Source organism: Cupressus sempervirens, chromosome 10, assembly GCF_028749045.1.
Source record: "Cupressus sempervirens isolate cs-2001-9-10 chromosome 10, ASM2874904v1, whole genome shotgun sequence".
NCBI classification, from domain to species: domain Eukaryota; kingdom Viridiplantae; phylum Streptophyta; class Pinopsida; order Cupressales; family Cupressaceae; genus Cupressus; species Cupressus sempervirens.
The window spans coordinates 808,144,564-808,165,066 of NC_143127.1; the positions used below are offsets into that span (position 1 = coordinate 808,144,564).

Genomic DNA, 20,503 nt, shown 5'->3' on the forward strand with positions numbered 1-20,503 from the left:
TTTGCTAGGAAAGCCAACTACAATTGCGCATCAATCCCTCGATAAAAAGGTTATTTCTTTTGCTAGAATTTGTGTTGAAATTGATTTGAATAACCCATTACCAGATTCTTTGGAAATTTGTCTCGGGGCTTCTTCCTAGGTGCAGCAATTAAATTATGAATCCCTCCCTTTCCGATGTCGGATGTCATGAGTATGGTCATTTACAGTGTTAGTGTCCTCGCAACTTGACTTCCAAAGGAGTGGATGGTTCTACGGCCAACTAGGATCAAGGAAGCTAAAGCCTTTCAACATACTCTAGATATTTATTTGGTAGCTTTAGGCCAAAAAGTTAATGAGCACAAATCTTCCATTTACTTTTTTAACACTCCTAATTCTATTCAGCAAAGGATTGTTGATATCCTACAGTTTCAGATTGGGTCGCTTCCTTTATCTTGGCATCCCTATTGTTGTTTCTAGGCAGCCATGACTTTTCTGGCAAAATTTGATTATCAAGCTTCAGGAAAAGGTAAATCATTGGACTCGTAGATGGCTTTCTACTACTACTTGGGTTACTCTTCTTTAATCTATTATTCAAGCTCTTCCTACTTATAGAAGCATGGTTCAGGCTGCTCCTATTTACTTTCTCAAGGAATTTGATGCTCTTTCTTGGCAATTCCTTTGGAGTGGTAATTTGTGTAGCACTAAATGGAGTTTGATTAGCTGGGAGACTTTGCAGGCCTAAAAAGGAGGGCAGTCTTTGTCTTCGAACAGCTCTCTTGAGTAGTCAAGCTTTGGTTGCTAAGCTTTATTGCGATGGTGCTCTAGTCAACATCAACTTTGGGCTCGTATTATCACCCATAAATATTTTAGTGGAGCTGATCCTTGTTGTATTTCTGCACTTCCTCTTGAAGGTCATGGCTCTATGGTCTGGCATACTCTGAAGACTGGTGCTCTATTAGTCAACAGAGGTCTTTTTTGGATATGTAAGGGAGGCTCTAAGGCTTTGTTTTGGTTTGATGCTTGGGATGGATTCCCATCCATTTTATCCATGTACCCTCATCTTATGACTCTGTGTGATTCTTTTCATGCTATCGAATGGGATAAAGTGGCTCATTACAAGACTCCTTATCAATTGGGACCTATTGTTGGTTACAGATGGAAGCACTTTTCTAATTGGCCTCCTGGAGGCACAGAGGTGGATCGTCAAGAGCTTTCTTAGATTTTGGCCTCTAGGGAGTGTTCCTCTCTGCTAGGACCAGATGTTTTGGCTTGGGGAGGTACCTTGTCTGGTAAATATCATGTCTCTGTTGGGTATCAGGAGATAACTAGACAATTATTCGGGGATGCTAAGGTCCCTTGGTAGAAGCAAGTTTGGAATAAATTTTCTTGGTCCAAGTGCAATTTTTTCATGTGGCTAGTGGCTCACAACCGCTATCTTAAATGGGATAATATTTGTAAATGTGGATTACAGGGCCCCTATTATTGTGTTTTGTGTGGTAATGGGGAGGAGTTTGTCTCCCATCTGTTCTTCCATTGCTCCTATTCTACTCAGTTATGGCACCGTTTGGTGGAGTGCTTGGGGTTGCTCTTTTAGGCATGCTTCCTCTTTGCCTAAGTTCTAGGCCCGCTTGGGCAATGCTCCCTCCAAGTCTTCTCTCCTCCACTCTGCTTGGATTGCTGGCCCATCTTTCATTCTTTGGCATATCTAGCTAGAGAGGAATCATCGAATCTTCCAAGATGTTCAGATTGGTGTTATGCATCTTTGGTGGAAGATCTCACATTCTCTTCAGGAAACTATTGAAGTGAAGTGTGTGTTAGATGGGGGTATGGATCCAACTGATCTTGCTATATGCAATTGCCTCAATTTTCATCTTCAGAATGGGGTTGCAGCTCAATCGTATCAAAGAGTGCCCAAGCAACCTCGACACAGGGGAAAGGACGGGTGAATCAGGAGGGGCATCGGACTCCTCATGGAGTTCTAAAAATTAACACTGATGGTTCTTCCCAGGGGAATCCAAGCTCTACTGGTATTGGGGGAGTGGCTCGTTACAGTTCTGGTGAAGTTAAATTCTTTTTCTCAATGCATAAGGGTGACCATACTAACAATCTCATGGAGGCTCAGACCATTTTATATGTTGTGGAACAATGTTGTTTGCAGGGATGGCGCAAGATTATCTGTGAGTCTGATTTCCAAATGGTGGTGAACTTGCTTTCCTCACAGGAGCTTGAGGATGTTAGTTGGCAGCTGGCCATTATTGTTAATTAGACTTTTCTCTTTTGTACCTCTCTTGAGTTCATTAGATTTACTTACATCCCTCGTGAATGCAATAGAGTTGCTGATTGTTTGGCTAAATGGGCTTCTGGTCATGCTCCAAGCTAGAATATTATGGATAGAGGGCAGCTTCCCCTTGAGTTGTCACAAGAATTTGATGAACTTGTTGCTCAGGACAGAGCTCCTTGTTGAACTCTCCTTGTTGTAATCCTTTTTGTCTCAATATATTTTTACCCCTCTTTTTCCCCAAGAACAAAACTTCAATACATTCCTCAAGATACGAAATTCATAGAATGAAATTATCACTCATATCACTAAATAGATACTCTCACCCAACAATGTTGATGGAACAAGTGGGAATTTTACATTGTGGGGGGAATAATAATCAATGTTTCATTCTCATTGTTGACCACTGTTTATAGTATATACAGAGACATCATCTTCTTTGAGGCACATGGACCCTCATTGGAGCAACTTGTATCAAGAACATCAATGTGGAGATAAGTATCTATTATCTTTGACTATTATATTTACTTATTGTAGTCTCTCTCTTATTTGTAATTCTACACATACTATATGCGTTATTTCCCTTGATCTTTTCCTTTGTGTATGAGGATGTTCTTGCAGAAAAAGAAGGTTGGATGAAGTGAGAATTGAAGAAAATATCCGTGATGATTGAAATTATGAGTATCCTTCTATATTAAGAGGGAGTCTGACACTTCTGCAAAGGCAACGTAGGAGCTCAAAAGATTGAAATTCAGAAGGAGTCTAGAAATACATGTGTGTGACTGAATGATTTTGATGGGCCTACTCCTGTGTACATCATGAGGAAGTAATGACTTATCACCAGAAAGTCAGAAGATCAATATCAAATTCAAAGGGAGAGAGCCTCTAAGGGAGTAACTACAAGACCTGACATCCCAGGATCATTGTTCAGAGGGAGAATTTTGAGGTAAAATCCCTTGTGAATGATATCTTCTCTATGAGGGAGAAGTTCCAAGTGAAATTCCTTGTAACACATTCTTCTAAAAGTTGAGGTGAAGGCCCTTGTTCCACCCTCTAACTTGGTTCATGGTGGTTACTATTCTGCATATGTGGATTATCTCACGAAAGGTGACAATCTTTCATTTTTTTTTTATATTTGGAGGGTTGCTATTATAAGGTGACGATCTTATCAATAGCTTGACCTGTTATCATGACAGACTACATTAAGTTGTTGTCCAGAAGCACCAGTAGTCATGATAACGAACGTATCATGATCAAACTAACTTGCTGTCCTGAAGTGTCAGAGAACATGATACTTGGCATAATAGAGTTCATGACATGTTGATTACTAGTTATCTAATCGACTTCATTAAGTTGTTGTCCCGGAGTGCCAGAAATCAAATAACTCATAACCTACTAGGATATAACATATTCTTTTGGTAGGTATCAAGGGTTTGATGCCAGTGCACATACCAAAAGAATATAAGTATGATATTATTTCTTGTTGAAACATACTTCAGATTATATTGAAAGACAACATCTAAGTTGATGGATATATGTTGATATCCTTAAATATTTCATTCCAAGAATATCATATTGAGATGATATCTCTTCATATACTTAAAAGCATAATGTGTTCTATAACAATCCTCCCTAGCTAAGAGGGAGTATTAAGTTTATAGCTTCAGTCACATTGATTCAATCATGATATACATTGTTGATGGTAAACCATCATTTAGACAAATATTCTTATTTATATATATATATATATATGGTTATTTATATTATTGTTAATATATTATTATTATCTAATGATGATTAACCATAGAGACATGTCTCTTCTTTAGATAATGTCTCCTCCTCTCATATTTATAAGTCTTCAAATCTGCATTTGGAACACACCAATTACAATGGCAATGTTATTACATTTGCAAAAAATGATCGTAGACAATTCAACAGATTATAGAGTGAAAATCTAGGGGGATTTAGAACCGTGGTGGGTCTAGATCATACGGGGGTATATTCCTCTAATCTTCAAAAAGTACCAATTTGGCCTTGCTCCAATTTTTGATAGTTTGTCCATAATTTTGTTGGCTTCCCTCAAGACGTGTAACTCTGAAATCATCAACCTCTTCCAACAAGCACCGAATTTGCCTAATATGCTTGTTCAAATACCACACCTTCATCTCACCTTTCACAATTCCCCTTACGACCAATTGGGAATCCCCTTCCAAATGAATTTTGTGTGCCCCAAGCTACAGACCTAACAAGGTCGCTTCTACCGCTACCAAGCACTCTACCTGATTATTCCTGCCATCGGCAGCTCGTTTTGCTACCATTGCCAAAATGCTACCATCCTCACCTGTAGTAATTGCTCCTATACCCGAAGGTCCCTGATTTCCTTTTGACGCTCCATCAAAATTGATTTTAATCCAAGCAGCCTCCAACAGCTGCCACTGAACCACTTCTCTAGCATTGTCACGAGGATTAACCCTCAAGGGCCCATTAATGGGCTCCAGAGACTAATATTTTATATGTATGTAAACAATAGATTAAGTTAAAGGTTTTTTGGGGGTTTAGTTGATGAATGTCAAATATGTAATGAAGAAACATATATGATGGGTTAGCTGTTAGGTAATAATTAAGTCTATAGTCCTATGCTGGATTTAATCTCTTTTATATATTAATAAAATATATCTATTACCGATCGAAAAAAACAAATCTAAAAAAGACTTCCAACTACCAATAGAATATAATTAAAATGCTAATGTCCCTTGTTTCCACGGTTTAAGCACCCATGATTTATTCTTGTGCAACATCACAGCAACCATACACATTTGCTTGCTAATTTTGCAGCAGCATTCAATTAAGTGAGAATAATTGACAGAAGAGATTCTTTGATTACAGCGCAACAGTAATAATATTAAACATTTGATATGGTCCAAATAAACAATGTGTTATGCCCCAGCCACTACAAGCAACGTATAAGCTCAACAAATTGCAAGACATCTTAGATCACATAGGAGGACTGACAGAAGTTGAAAATATATAATGTTTGTAAGTTCCTTAATCTACAGATCATGAATGCTGGCAAGCAATCCAGAGTATTTTCAGCGGATGCTGTTCAACAAAATTTGAAACTGTTTGAGATTGAAATGTCTCGTGGAGTATAATTTTTCTGTTATGCCACAGGGTTTTTGGATTCTGAATATGATATTCAAAAAATGTTATTTTAAAAATAATAATAGACCATAAGCAGACTGTCATTATAAAATCATCCTTAAAGTATATGAGTGGTTCCTTCAAACTTCTAAACCCCTACCTCTAAAAACAGCTAAAGTATTCGTGCTTAAAGAGTGGCTACAAAATTTTCAGGTAAACAAACTAAGTTTTTGCTATTCTTATGTACTCTTATTCCACAGAGCCATTTGCAGCATAAGATTATTTACCATTGTCCCCTCCAAGGAACATCATTGTTGCAGGTCTGTACTATGGCCTGGCCTGCTGATCTGAACAGCTAAGTTGGCCTATGATATCACAATGATACATTTAAGTGGTAACAGTTAGGCACAAATATGAAGAGAATTTTTTCTCCTTACTATCTTCTTATAGCATTGTTCTCTACATATTCTCTGACTGAGTCAAATCAAGGAAGCCAGGGTGTTGATGTTTGTTAGCTGCAGGAGCTATCTTCTATACCTGCCTAATTGTTTCGATGTGAAATTGTTATCTCCATCAGCGTTGATATTGCATATTCTCATTAGTTCGTGATTGTAGAAGTCTTCAATGATGGGCGATTCTTGGTAATTGCTGTCATTTCTTGTGGCTGCCTTAAACATCACATACTAATGACTGACTCCAAGAATAGAAGTGCTAAAAAGTCAAAGTTGACTAATTTTTTCGAAGCCTAATTTGTTCTTTAATGTGTGATGTTTAAGGGCTGCCAATTTCTTGTGCCGTCACAACTTGAATATGGAACAGCATATTTTTTATAACTGCCATCAGTTCATATATATGCAGATTTTTTATAACCTTCATCGGTTCATACACATGGCAGGCATACATGCATGTGTCTTCCTTTCTTTAATGTCATCAGTTTTGAAGAAGCTTCTTTTATGGAATTTCAAGGGTCATCGCATCTGTATCTAGCGTTCTTATAATGACTCATGCATTCATGGTTGTGGTCTTGCCGCTGTGAGCATGAGATGTCATTCTGTAGCATTGATTGAATAATCTCTGATATACGTTTTCTGCAAGTATGATTTTGGGTGTCCCAACTCAGGAATCATAGCTGTAGTGTCGGTTTTGTTGGTGTCTTGTAATTCTGAGCAACACTTTTCAAGAGTTATTACACCTTTGATTCTATTTCACCCTTTTTTTGGAGAGATTCAATGATATTCTTAAGTTGGGCGATTCTGATCATGGCAGCAATGTCTGTATTATGGTATTGAATATGATAATTTGCTGAGAGTGTGATCTTCTAGTTGTTGAAGCAATTATTTTCTGTGACTATTTGTTTTCAAAGGAAGTTAGTGTAATTGTACACCGTGATATGAGTGTAGGTGTTTCAGTACCGTGTGGGTGATCATTTATTTGTTATTCTTGTTCTAAGCTTGGCAGAGATGGTCTAAGATTTTTTAGTAGACATCAGTGTTTGATGTTTTCTGGGTGATTATCATATGTGCCTTATTTTTTGTAAAGTGTTAACAATCTCGGAGAAGGTTTTGCAACTGATAAATCTTTGGAGAATTGTATTCAGATTCCTTTATTATGTTAATGTTAGTATAGTTTCAGTCAGATAAAACTCACTATATATATATATATATATATATATATATATATATATATATATATATATATATATATATGAGATATATTGCATCTATTTATTATTATATATATTAGATATGTGATATTTATATATATACAAATGTGTGTGTGTTCAATAACAAACTATTATATTAAATACTAATGAATAGACATGTCCCATGAAAGGACAGGTCTATCCATATTTCATCTAATATAAGAAAGATGGCTGCCATTTGGAAAGTACATACCACAAAGGAAGTGCAACTAAATTTTGCAGAAATCCTCCATTTCTCAACATGGTATCAGAGCCTAATTATTTTCCTGAGTGCCTGTGGATGTGATATGCAATAGAATGAGAGAGCTACATGTGCCTGTGAATAAGATTGGAGTCCTCTTAGTCATCTGCGACAGAGGGAAAAAGCATTTATCTCTCGATGTTGTGAATGATAGAAGACCACATAAGCCAATCAGAGAAATGGGATTCTTCACTCTGCAGATCATTAATGAGGTTGTTATGAATGGATATGTGAGAAGCCATCCAGATCGCTGAACATCACTATGCTGTTGCTATAAAAATAAATCTGATACGATGAGAAACATTCGTCACATAAAGATTAGCGTGTACTTGAAGTCTTAAAAGTCTCTCCAGATTCACATTAAAGATTAGTGAGTTGTATGCATGACTTGGCTTCTGTCAAAGATTCATACGGGCCAGAATGATTATTTTCCACCATCATTAAGGCTACTTGTGCCTTCATATATATGCTGCGAAAGTCTTTGGTGATATTAATTTATTGCTGAGGTAGCAATCGTGATAACTTAGAAATAATGGAGGCATTACCAAAGGCTAAAGGGGAAAGAATTGACTAATAACACAGCAGTCTTTAAATGATCTAATGGGACAGAACGACTATAGGAATACATAAACGTCATACCCTGCCATACATAGAGTTTATGTAAGGGGAGTACATAAAGTATAAGTCCATGCAGGACCGGGTCAACCACACCATGTCAGCAAGGTACCGCCGAAAATGATAAAAGTGTCACCTATTTATGAGAAGACGAACACATATTGCAAAGTGGAATGAGTCAAAGCAATGCAGTTTTGGAAATTAATGAAAAGACCACTGTAATTCATATTCATTGATTAATGGATTCCAAGTGCCGTCAAACTGCAGAGGAGGTTGTGTATTACAAAAGTGGTGATGTATAGTCAACAAACACCAAGTGTTGTACTACCACCACACATACAGAGAGATCCACCACATAGGTAAAGTGATGAACAAGGCAGAGCTTATACAAATAAACAAGGTGTCTAACATAAATACAACCAAGGTACGTGGAATTATGTGAATCTTTATCATTATTTAATAATCTAAATTGTTAGTAATATTGTGGATTTCTAATATTCTCATGAGGAATATAAATGGAATGAAATTTAACTATGATTATAAATAGTGGAATAGAGTTAGTAAAAAATAACTAATGTCATCTTGAATAGATTGTAATCTAAAGGAACAACATTACACTATTATGATTATTACGAATATCTGATTATTTCTGATATTATTATTCTTGAATCTTATATCAGTCTTTCTTTTGTTTACTATAAGAGCTAGTTGCCTTGATCTTTTCCTCCGAGAATATTACTGCAGGAAAAGGGAGATTGATTTCAGACTCAGAGGGAGTTTGACACCTCTTCAAAAGTAACACATTGAATGAGCACTTATGAAGATTGATATTCCGGAGTCTGAAAATCCATGTGTGTGACTACATGGTTTTAATAGGCCTGACCCCTGTGTACATCATGAGGAAGTGACGACTTCCAAATGATTATCACTTGTATTTGCAAAAGTTATTGAAAGGTGGCATTCTTACAATAACTTAATTTTCTATTATGATGGATATCTTAAAATGTTTATGCAGATCATGATAGATTACACTCTGCATGGTGGATGTTTATATGGTAAGAATTATGAGAATGTGTGTGCACATAGTTTATGAACATTTTGAGTACATGGTGAATGTTATGCAAATTGATGTTCAGGAGACCATTACACAGAGTAATTGGTGAATATCATATGAGATGACATTCAGGAGGCCATTTTTCACAGTACCTAGTGAATATCTTGCAACTCGACATTGAGGAGGCTATTTATCAAAGAGTACATGGTGAATGTCATATGAGATGACATACAGAAGGTCATTACTCCCAATATCAGAGTATTTGGTGAATATCATTTGTTGATATTACGGAGGCCAATACTCATGATATCACATGTGATATCAAAATATTGAATATCTTCTAATCAAAGATATTACATTGAGGTAATATATGGACCTGCGTTTATCCTCCCTAACTAAGAGGGAGTGTTCATGTTAGTCGGATATAACTCACTAAAGATATATATATGAGACATATATTTAACTAGATATATGGGAATTACATATATATATTATATATGTTATATTTATACATATACAAATATATGTGTGTTAAATAACAAACTATCCATATTTCATCTAATATAAGAGAGATAGCTGCCATTTGGAAAGTACATACAGCAAAGGCAGTGCTACTACATTTTGCAGAAATCCTCCATTTCTCAACATATTATTCAATGAAGAATAATTTTCTTGGTGTCGGTGCATTTTTTCCCTCAAGGAGAAGGGTTTTCCCAGGGCATCGCAGTTTTCTTTTGCATTTGGTCTTTTTTGTTCTTTGTTTTATGCAATTTTGGTTCTAATATTTAACACAGGGAAGCAAGGTAGAGTTGCTGTCTTGACAGACTTGAGCCAGGATAGAATTAAAATCCTGCCACGAATGAAATTTGGAAGGGAGCAATGTATAAAAACACTCCTACAGATTTCCTATCCAATTTATAGAAATGTGTTGTGTTTGTCTCCTAATCAATTCTTCTGCTTCCTGCCATCAGATGATGAAATTATGTGTGATTCTATGCATCAACATATGATACTGGTGTAATACATCTTGATTGTCAACTATGAAAGTAGTTGAGGGTATTTACTTCAGGCAATACAGACAGCATTATCAATATTCCTTAGAGACAAAACCCTAACTAATATAAAACCATCAGATTATTTACATATTCAACTTACCAACCTGTTAGCTTTCATATGGACCCCCCCCCCACCCCCAATTAAAAAATTAAAATTTTGGGTCTTCCTCGTGCAGTTCTCACTTGGATGAACATTTTATCTCTATTCTAATAGAGTCTTGAACCCCTTCAAACTAGGTTCAAAATGGTTCAGTTCGTTCAGACAGGTTTATCCAGGTTCAAAGACATGGTTCAGAGGATCAGGTTCAGTGATGACAGCATAAAAATGAAGTAGAATGATTCCAGCTTGGATCATGCGACCATCAGATTTGTGACCTGTGTATCCATCTCATTGAAATTACATGATGTACTGAATTGGAGTATGTAAAGTAAGGAGGAGGATCCTAATTTATTATTCGCAATGTGCAAAACCTCCAGTACGTTTTTGAAAGGGGTGAGATAAAAACTGCGAGTGCAGTGCATTATATGTGCAGCAAAACATCTCTATAGAGTGGATGTAGACAAGTTCGCAATAGCTCACCTATTCAACGAGCTGTCAGGAACAAAACAGTTTCAAACATTAATTAAGGTGATTTTGTTCATTCCACTGTTCTAGTTTAATAAAGAATTGCTTGATGAACTTGACAGACACTCAGAACCCGCCAATGGCTGGTCTCCTCTAAATATTGGGCTCAATCAGAATAATGAAACATCTGCAAATGATCACGCGCGACCAATTTATAAGAGAACTTCTTGCATAATTTGTACCAAATAAGGGTTCTCCAATGTGTGCAGTGACCTCGGAAATCTTCCCAGCCATGATGATTGCATTAGCATATATTGTTTAAGATCACCATCTTGAGATACACTCTGTGCAATGACTCTTAAAGTGAGAAATTGTTAGAATTAATAATTTTTCCTTGGTTGTATTTATTTATTTATTGGGATAAACCAAGGTATCCCTTATGTATTATTTATTTGTCCTCTAGTCCACATGTAAAGGACATGTCATTCTTGTCCTATTGTCCACTTGTGAGGACAACTCATTTTTGTATTTCTTTTAATAAGGAAAATAGATATTCCTCCTTAAGAAGAACTTGACACTTTGCACAGACCTTTTATAAATGTGGCATTCATAGAAATGGGAGTTACACATGCAAAGACATGCAACTCCTTTCTCATCTCTTTAAAAGAGGTGCTTCTCCCTCTCATTTTCATCTAGTCTCCATTATTGACATCAAGTTTTTAATTCTATTGTAAATGAGCTATTTTGCTCCATTTCTTCTCTCTCTTTCTTATTCTTAAGCTTTTGCCTCATTCATAATACTCACAAAGGGTTTTCTTTGCTTTCCCCTTATCAAATCCTTGTCTCCTGTGTTGCTTCCTCTTTGATATTGCTCCATTGATCTTGTATCATTTGTATGGTAAAACTCTTCTTGCTCTCTTGGATTAAATCTATTATTTCATGCTATTTTATTTTATTATATTTTATCATTTCAATCACTTTTTCTTACATGGTATCAGAGCTACTAATCCTTGTTTTGAGCTTGTGTGAAAGGTTCATTAGAAGAGCTTGATATTGTGAAGATCTTGAAGTTTGAAATATTGAAAGTCTTATCTTTTTTTTTTGCAGATTTTCTTCTTTCTTATTCATTCTAACCCTCTTTGGAAGGCTTGCTGCCAAAGAGTTCTTCATTTTTTATTTTTTCTAACCTCCTTTGGAAGGCTTGCCGCCAAAGGATTCTTTATTTTTAATTTTTTTATTATATCTAACCCTATTTCTGTTGCAAACTTTTTAAGTTTTTGAAATTCAAATTTTTTTCTATTTTTCTTTTAGAAAGAAGAGTACAGCAGTTCGTATTTTTTTTATATCTCATAATTTATGATCTAGGTTTGGTTGAAATTTTAACAGCATTTAGAAAATATAAAAATAAAAAAATATTTTAAATTTCATTTGTATCAAAATAGTATTGCAAAAGTTATTATACTATATGTGCAATATTATTTGTTTTTCAAGTTTTAAGACGGCAGTTCGTATTTTTATGATATCTCTCAATCCGGATCTGGGTTTGGCTGAAATTTGAACAGCATTTAGATGACATAAAAATGAAAAAACTCTTTAAATTTTATTGAAAATAGAGTTAAATTAAAAAAGTTATCGCTCTCTGTGTGTAACACATTTTTTCAGTTTTTCAAATTTTTATTTTTCTTGTTTCTTCAATCTGACCAGTGGTTTTGCAGGGAACATTTTAGTTTTTAATTTTTGACTCTCTAAATCTCTCAATAATTATTTAACATTCTTGTGGATAATAAGTCTCACTTTTTTATTTCAAATCTATTATTTAAATTTTAAACGTAATTTTTTAAATCATGTCGACTTTAATTCAAGAAATCAAGTTAAATAACTCAAACTATCATGCTTGGAAAACTCATCTTTCATTTATATTCCGTTTTAAGCATATTTTAGATGTTGCTACTAACTCTTCTGTAGTTCCTGGTACCTCGACTACACAAGATGAAAAAAATGCATGGAATACTAAAAATGAGGAAGCCCTTGGCCTCATTGGTATATCTCTTAACCCAGATTTATATGTTTTAATTTCTCATTGCACTAATGCCCACGAAGCTTGGGATATTTTAAAGCAAACGTATGACAGGCCATCTGAATCACACAAGATTCAATTGCAAGACAATTTGGAAGACTTGAGGTATATTGATTTCAAATCCATGGATAAATTTTTACTTAAATTTGATTATATTAAAAGTCAATTAATTGGATTAGGCGTTACTCTCACTAATATTAGAGTAATTACCATTATTTTAAAGAAATGTCTTCCTAGACAATTTCAAAAATTTATTACTAATGTTCATTCTCAACTTGCTATTCCTACTTTGTCTACTCAATTAACTTATAGTATTTTTCAAAATTTGTTACGTCAAGAGGAAGCTAAGTTGTTACAATTTGGTACACTTAGATCTAATGAACATGCTCTTGTGTCTAAAAGTCAAAATCAGAATTTCAAATCTTCTAATAATGATTCTCCCAATACTTATAATAATAATAATCACAATAATCATCCAAACACTCATCGTAATAATACTCATCCTAATCAATCTAATAAAAAACCTCACTGTACTTATTGTGGGAAAGATGGTCATGTAACTAATAATTGTTTTTAAAAATAAAAAAATAAACAACTTATAAATAACAATAATCAAAACTCTCATCCATCTCATCATGCTTTTACTGTTAGTTACAATGTTCTTAAAAATTTAGAATGGATTATTGATACTGGTGCGTCTCAACGTGTTTCTTTTCATAAAGAAGTGTTTGATTATTTAAAACCCGATCCTTCTAATATTCCAATTCAATTAGCTGATAATCATAGTTGCAAAGTTGAAGAATTTGGTAATGTTAGTATTTCAAATGGAAAATTACATGATGTCCTTTATGTTCCTGAGTTGAAATACAATCTTCTTTTTGTTGTAAAATTATGTCAAAATTACAAAGTTGAGTTTCATAGGGGCATGTGCTCTATTATTGATCCTAAAACTAATGAAGTAGTTGTTAACGCTAAGTTAGGTCATGATAACTTATTTAAATTTTCTGGGTTCACCTCTTCTAAACACTCTTTGCACAAAGATATTACTTTTAATATGGAGCATGAAAGGCTTGCTCATTTGAAAAATGAGCATATCTCATCTAATACAGTTGAAAATTTACCTCCTATTGCTTCATCTAAAATGGCATGTACAAAGTGCATGAGTGAAAACATGCAAAATACTAAAGGTTATCAAGCTTATAATCTTATTACTAACAAAGTGCACATAGCACGAAATGTTTGTCTTGCAAGAAATGGTGTGCATGATTCTTCTAATGCTCAAAATGAACAAGTTCATGGAAGCAAAATTGTGTTAGTGGAGGACCAACCTGCTTCTATAAACCCTACACCTCATATATCTTCCTTTATTCCTCCTATTCTTTTTTACAATGGTAATGGTAATGATGCATTTATAGATCATGGTAATAATGCTAATATTGATAATGGTAATAATGCTAATGTTGAAACAAATGATGCATTCATATATCATGACTCTTCCTCTAGTGATAAATTTGTTAAGAGAAAAAATAAATGGTTTCAAAAAGTACTTAATAAAAGAGATCAATTTTTAGAATGGGTGGACTTCAACCTAGGAGGATTAATTATTGCAAATATTGTTTGATGTTAATAATTATCTTTCATCATCTTTGGCATTTCTCTTTAGTATGTTGCCTAAAAATTATGTTCTATATATGATCTTAATTCTATTTGCATGATTTCATACCATGATAGTTTAGGTATATTTATTCATGTGTATATATGAGGGCCCACATATATATCCTAATAAATATACAAATTATTGTGTCTCTTGTGACTTATCAAATATGAGTGCATTCTTTATTTCACATAAGTAAATTTATTTTATTTATTTTTCTTATTCTTTGGGATTATGAGTTATTATACACTATTGCCTTCAACATTTATTTTGTTCTACTGATTGGCACATAAGTGCAGTTTATGCTTTTCTAGCATCATTCTATTGCCATATTGGCACTTTATGGTTAATACCATTTATTATTGGAGTTTCCCTCCAATTTTAGTTAATTTGACCCATCTTGAAGGCATTTTACTCTTATTTAAAGGCAGTCAATTGTTAATACTCATACTCCTCCCCTTTGATATCTTTGAAAACATGTCATATAATGTTATGCATACTTCTTTGCTTAAATCATGAATCATGCAGGTTATGGATTGATCATCCATTAACTTGCAGTAAAATGACTTATTAGTGGACTGTCTATATCCACGTGATTGAAGCATTGTTGATGTTGGATTCATTAGCTAGCCTTTTTTATGGTCTTTTTTTGAAAATTTTGATAACATATTTGTTCTTTGCAAGATATGATTTATCTTGATTTCTTTGCAGTACCAAGTTACACTTATATTTACTCTATGAGAATTTATTTATATATAAAAAGTTTCTAACTTGAATATAAGATGAAATTATCCTTGTGGATAGTTGTCTTTGTTTCTATGTTTCAGATAATCCATCAAGGCACATACAAGATATCATTATTTGTTGTACAGATCCTATGCCACATGAATCCACTTGAAGATGTAACACACTTGAAGAATTATCCACTTCTCTTGGCTCTCCAATGATGTACCCATGATAATAAGAGACCTCTTGCACAATGAAGATATTTAAAAAAATCATGTTGTAATATTGTAAATTGGTTTTGACAACATCTCCCCAAGTAAAGATTAAAGGGGGGTGTTAGAATTAATAATCTTTCCTTGGTTGTATTTATTTATTTATTGGGATAAACCAAAGTATCCCTTATGTATTATTTATTTGTCCTCTAGTCCACATGTAAAAGACATGTCATTCTTGTCCTATTGTCCACTTGTGAGGACAACTCATTTTTATATTTCTTTTAATAAGGAAAATAGATATTCCTCCTTAAGAGGAACTTGACACTTTGCACACACCTTTTATGAATGTGGCATTCATAGAAATGGGAATTACACATGCAAAGACATGCAACTCTTTTCTCATCTCTTTAAAAGAGGTGCTTCTCTCTCTCATTTTCATCTAGTCTCCATTATTCACATCAAGTTTTTGATGCTATTGTAAATGAGCTATTTTGCTCCATTTCTTCTCTCTCTCTCTCATTCTTAGGCTTTTGCCTCATTCATAATACTCACAAGGGGTTTTCTTTGCTTTCCCCTTATCAAATCCTTATCTCTTGTGTTGCTTCCTCTTTGGTATTGCTCCATTGATCTTGTATCATTTGTATGGTAAAACTCTTTTTGCTTTCTTGGATTAAATCTATTATTTCATACTATTTCATTTTATTATATTTTATCATTTCAATCACTTTTTCTTACAGAAATGAACAATGGTTCCCACTGAGTCATGGACTTGCTCTGGGCGAACCCAATCCATGAAGGCATGGACAATACATGTGATTTGTTTGACAAAATACAACCAATGCGTACGAAACTTATTGTTCGGTAGATCTTAAGAATGCAAGGAAAGTCGGAATTCCCATGGATGCAAGTTTTGTATTAGGAACTGAAGGACGACAAGGAAGTGTCTGAAATCTCAATATTTCATGTATTGGTGAAAGTGAAATGGAAAGAGCCCAAGCAAATGGCAGTGCCTGCTGGTCTGGCTATGCACAAAGAGCAATGACACACTCAATGCAGTTGTTGAAATCCAATGGTCCTAATACCATTTCAAGCCAACTCCCAACTAAACGGTAATGCTTCACAAAGGAGGACCCAAATGGTGATCGGGCTGCCAAACGCCATCAACCATGATGCATGTCAAACACATGCCTAGAGGCTTGAGAAATCAATGTTCCATTCGTTCCAACAAATGCAATCTCGTCTCAAAGGTTTAGTTACAACACAAGCGGGCAGTAGTAGATATAGAATGTGTCGAGTTGTATCCTAATGAGGTGTTATCAGGCTCCACACCACTCTCAATGTGTTGAGTATCTCTTCCACATGAAAAGTAATCACATTCCTCAGAGACCACCATGGATGAACTTGCAACTTTAATTCTTGAAGGTTTGACATTGAAGGACAAATGCTCATGTATAGACATGCTTTTGGTCGACTGTCAACGGTAAAGGTGTTTTGGTGGCAAGACGTAGTAAAGAAACAGCCCACAAATTTCTTGTATGGGGTTCTAAAGATTTATTTCTCATTCTGGCCGACCACAATAGGTGGCACTCAAAGGGTTCGCAGGCTAAACATCCCATGTGCAAATTTCATTTGAATAGGTGATTGACAGTGAAGTTGCGGAGGAAGGTATTGCTCCATGTTATCCACAAGTCTTGTATGTTCCTTTCAATGCTAGCAGATTAGATGATGTAACTCGGATGCCAGCAATGCCTAAAGGATTTCATTTGGATTCAGGGCTCACTCAAAATGGAATGAAGAAGCGGAAAGTGAATATGAACGCAAGTTCAAGCCTAGGTATACGTTTCCATCCGTACAAGGTTACTCTGCCAGTGAATTCTCAGCTACCAGCGCATCTTTTCAACAGTCACATATATGACAAAATACGCTCTTCTAAAGCGACATCGAGCATAATCCTTTAAGATGGGTACTTTATTTTGCATGATCTATCTTATCGAAGGATGATGATTTCTGTAATTCAATCTCACCCAGAGATTTTTTGTGATAAGAAGAAGTTATTTTTATGCATATATGTGGTCATTCCTCTTCCAAAACAGCGTGGCATTAACAGAGGTTACACAAAGACATTTATGAAGCTGCGAACATGTAAGAGATCTAAAGGCACATGACATGGAGAAATTATAAAAGGGGGCGGATCACAGTCCCTAGTGCCAATTTATAACGGGCAAGAATCAGATACTTTGGCCGATGAAAATTTAGAATGATAATAGAAAAAGATCACAATGCCCGAGCTTGTGAAATCCCTCTTTGCTCATATGAAGCCGATAGGCAACCAGGTGCACTGCTGCGTATATAGGCAGAAATTTTATCAAATACTAAGGACACATAAATTATTAAACTCAGCATACAGGGGTATGTGACAAAGTTAGTGGTGCCATCATCATACATGCAAATAACCTTAAAAACTTCACACCCCTCTGGCCCTATGATACAGGGTGAACATATTATTTTCCAGTTGTCATGGGCAGTTACTTTATTATAATGTTGCCTCTATGAATTATAACAAGGACATTTACATACAACATTAGGGAGATTTTGAAAGGGTAAAGTCATCGACAAAGAAGAGGAGATAAGGAAAAGATTAAATTTCCAAAGATTCAGTTATGAAACCAAAACCATCCTTCCTCCAACTACCTATTGTGAAGAACTAAAAAGAATAGGGGTTCTTCTTTTTCTTTTCTGGCAAAAGTCTTTAGGCTACAGGAAAGGAGAGGAAATCTTTTGGGGGTTTCCTGTTTGTAATTGAAGAGACGAGGATGGATATTTTATCCAAACTGTAATCTGTATGCAGGAGCAATAAAATCTGGAACTATTTTGCTTTGTGTTTCGAGAAAGAGGATATATATATCAAATCTTTGGGTATGGGTATTTGTCTTCTAACTGAGATTGATTCTTTGGATTGTTTCAGTTTTCTTTGAATATCATCCTGTTACATTTTGTGGTGTATATGCCTGTTGCTTGATCTATGAGTCTCGATCATTCGTGTACCTACAATGAAGTGTTATATTTTCCTCTATTTTTTCTGAAGCATGGAAGAATAAGTGGCCTTTGTGCAATTTGTTAATCATATTTAGTTATTTAAAATCCAAAATCGCATTCATTCTAAGTTTGTGGATGAATGTCTGATCACATTCTTTACCTTCTGGTTAAAGGTATAACTATTATTATTCATTCATCGTATATCTGAAGGAGGGAGCTATACCTTCCCAAATTCAGAGGGCACTTGCACATCCCAATTGTGAGTGACCCAATTGTTGGTTGCAGATTATGTCTTCACGTTCGCTTCACGTCTGGGCAATCAGGGTCATTTTGAAAGGGCTTTGTAGAAAGACAAATCTGTTAACTAACACAACCTAAACTTCAATTCCCAGAAAACATGTAAAAAAAGCCTCAGCTAACAGTGGCGTAATGGTAATGAGTGACATATGTAAGGGTGGCACAATTCCTCCCACATTACTAGACTGTATATAATCATAAATTAACAATAAAATAATCAGGAACCTGGTGAATTTGACAGGACGGCATGTATACCCTGACCATGATTAATGATGGCTCATCCAAAAGCGACTTCTGATATTAGGTGAACATTTGCAGGCAAGTTGTAACCAGATACTCAAAGGACAGAGATGCTGATATCTATGGAAACTTGATTATATCGATCAAAATCTTTTTACACTGAACATGAACAGAGTAGGAAAAAACAGTATCATCATTGCGTAATTCAGAATATTTCTGAGAGTATAAATCGTATTCACGTCTTATTATTTTCGATGGATCAGATGTATTTGTACTAGGGTAATCTAAAAATGATACTCCGTGGTAGCGAGCACCTCTTCAGTCCTAACACGCAATATTAGTTAGTTCTCTTCCACTGTCCTCTCCAGGCAATGAGGAGCTGCGCAATCTAACAAACATGCGGCAATGTTTGCGATGGAACGATTCCAAAGCGATGTTATAGTCTTATAATTATAAGCTATGTTTGAGCATAAGCGTGCAGAGTTCAGTCGTGAAGAGTTTTCTCAATACGAGAAACCAAAAGGGCAGCTCTCTTTCGTTGCATAATTTGCCATAACGGTGTCGCATAACCTAACCCAAGATTTACCAAGCAGAGAAATAAAACAAACAACTCGAGAGAAATTGGTGCAGCGCTTAGTACCTAAAGCAAATACGCCTGTAAGAGCTCCAGAAAGGGCAACGGCAACAAGACCTGGAAAGCAGAATCCAGATCCTCCTCCTTCTTCAACCTGATTATGATGATAGTGTTGACTAGGATGAGAAGGAACAGGAGGGGCTCCCCTCACAACCCCATAATTACTGGCGGGCATGACCGCGGCGTAGGGTTGAACTCCAATTACCGGCGGCCTAGGGTTTCCACATCCAACACATGAGCTAAGGTCCTTATCATTCCAAACAGTGCACTCGTCGCATATCCAGTTTTCATCCATTCGTACTTTCTTCCTTCGCTCCTATTCCACTGATACCATGAGACCTTAGGCCCCGCAGCTCTCCAATTCGAAGCACTCTTCAATTCCAAAATTAGCTATCAACAAAAGAATTTGACCAAATCTGCGGCCCGAAGTAGATTCGAGCATAGAACACGGAGGTTGAGATACAAGGGGCGTTTGTTGTTACTTTCATTCATACAGAGTAAATTTGTTGTTTTGCAAAGCCCCGAATGGTCCAGAGTTCGAGCCGCGTGGTTACGCGAGAAGAAAGAAGTAAAAAGATACGGCGTTTACTAGGCTCTATTAAAAAGTAAAAATAGCACATGTATTAATAGTGATCATACATTTTACTAATGGTTGACATTTTAAACTTTCTTTGTTATGATGGTTCATTTGTACAAAAAGTACTATTTTTTAGTGAGCGGCTATTGGGGGTGAACATAACAAGTTTCGGTTGAATGTTTTAAAATGACACTTTTAGATCACCTCGCACTCAATGAGTTCTACAAAGAGCTCTATAAATGCGAAAAAGTTAAAAGGTTAGCTTTAAGCTCTTCACTCACCTATGGAGGTTCATAGAAAAAATTGGCAAATTTCGACGTACGGATTAGGAGTTCTAGTCGCTTAAAGTTAACCTAGGCAGCTACTAGGTCATCTTCCCTGTAGGGAATAGAAGCAAAACTTGCACACCCTTATTTC

The 20,503-nt window shown here is 35.5% G+C and overlaps 1 protein-coding gene across 2 annotated transcripts in view; it reads right to left on the minus strand.

The window, feature by feature from the left end:
• The window catches only part of LOC149536394 (NEP1-interacting protein-like 2), a 73,233-nt gene extending 53,158 nt beyond the window's left edge, over positions 1-20,075 (minus strand). The window contains exon 1 of one of the 2 annotated variants that reach the window (XM_089804125.1): positions 19,516-20,075. In XM_089804125.1, the coding sequence (XP_089660251.1) occupies positions 19,516-19,804 (289 nt within the window). In that variant the 5' untranslated portion in view covers positions 19,805-20,075. The remainder of the gene's footprint in view (positions 1-19,515) is intronic. The other variant, XM_089804126.1, reaches the window with a different exon arrangement.
• Between the last annotated feature and the right edge of the window lie 428 nt (positions 20,076-20,503).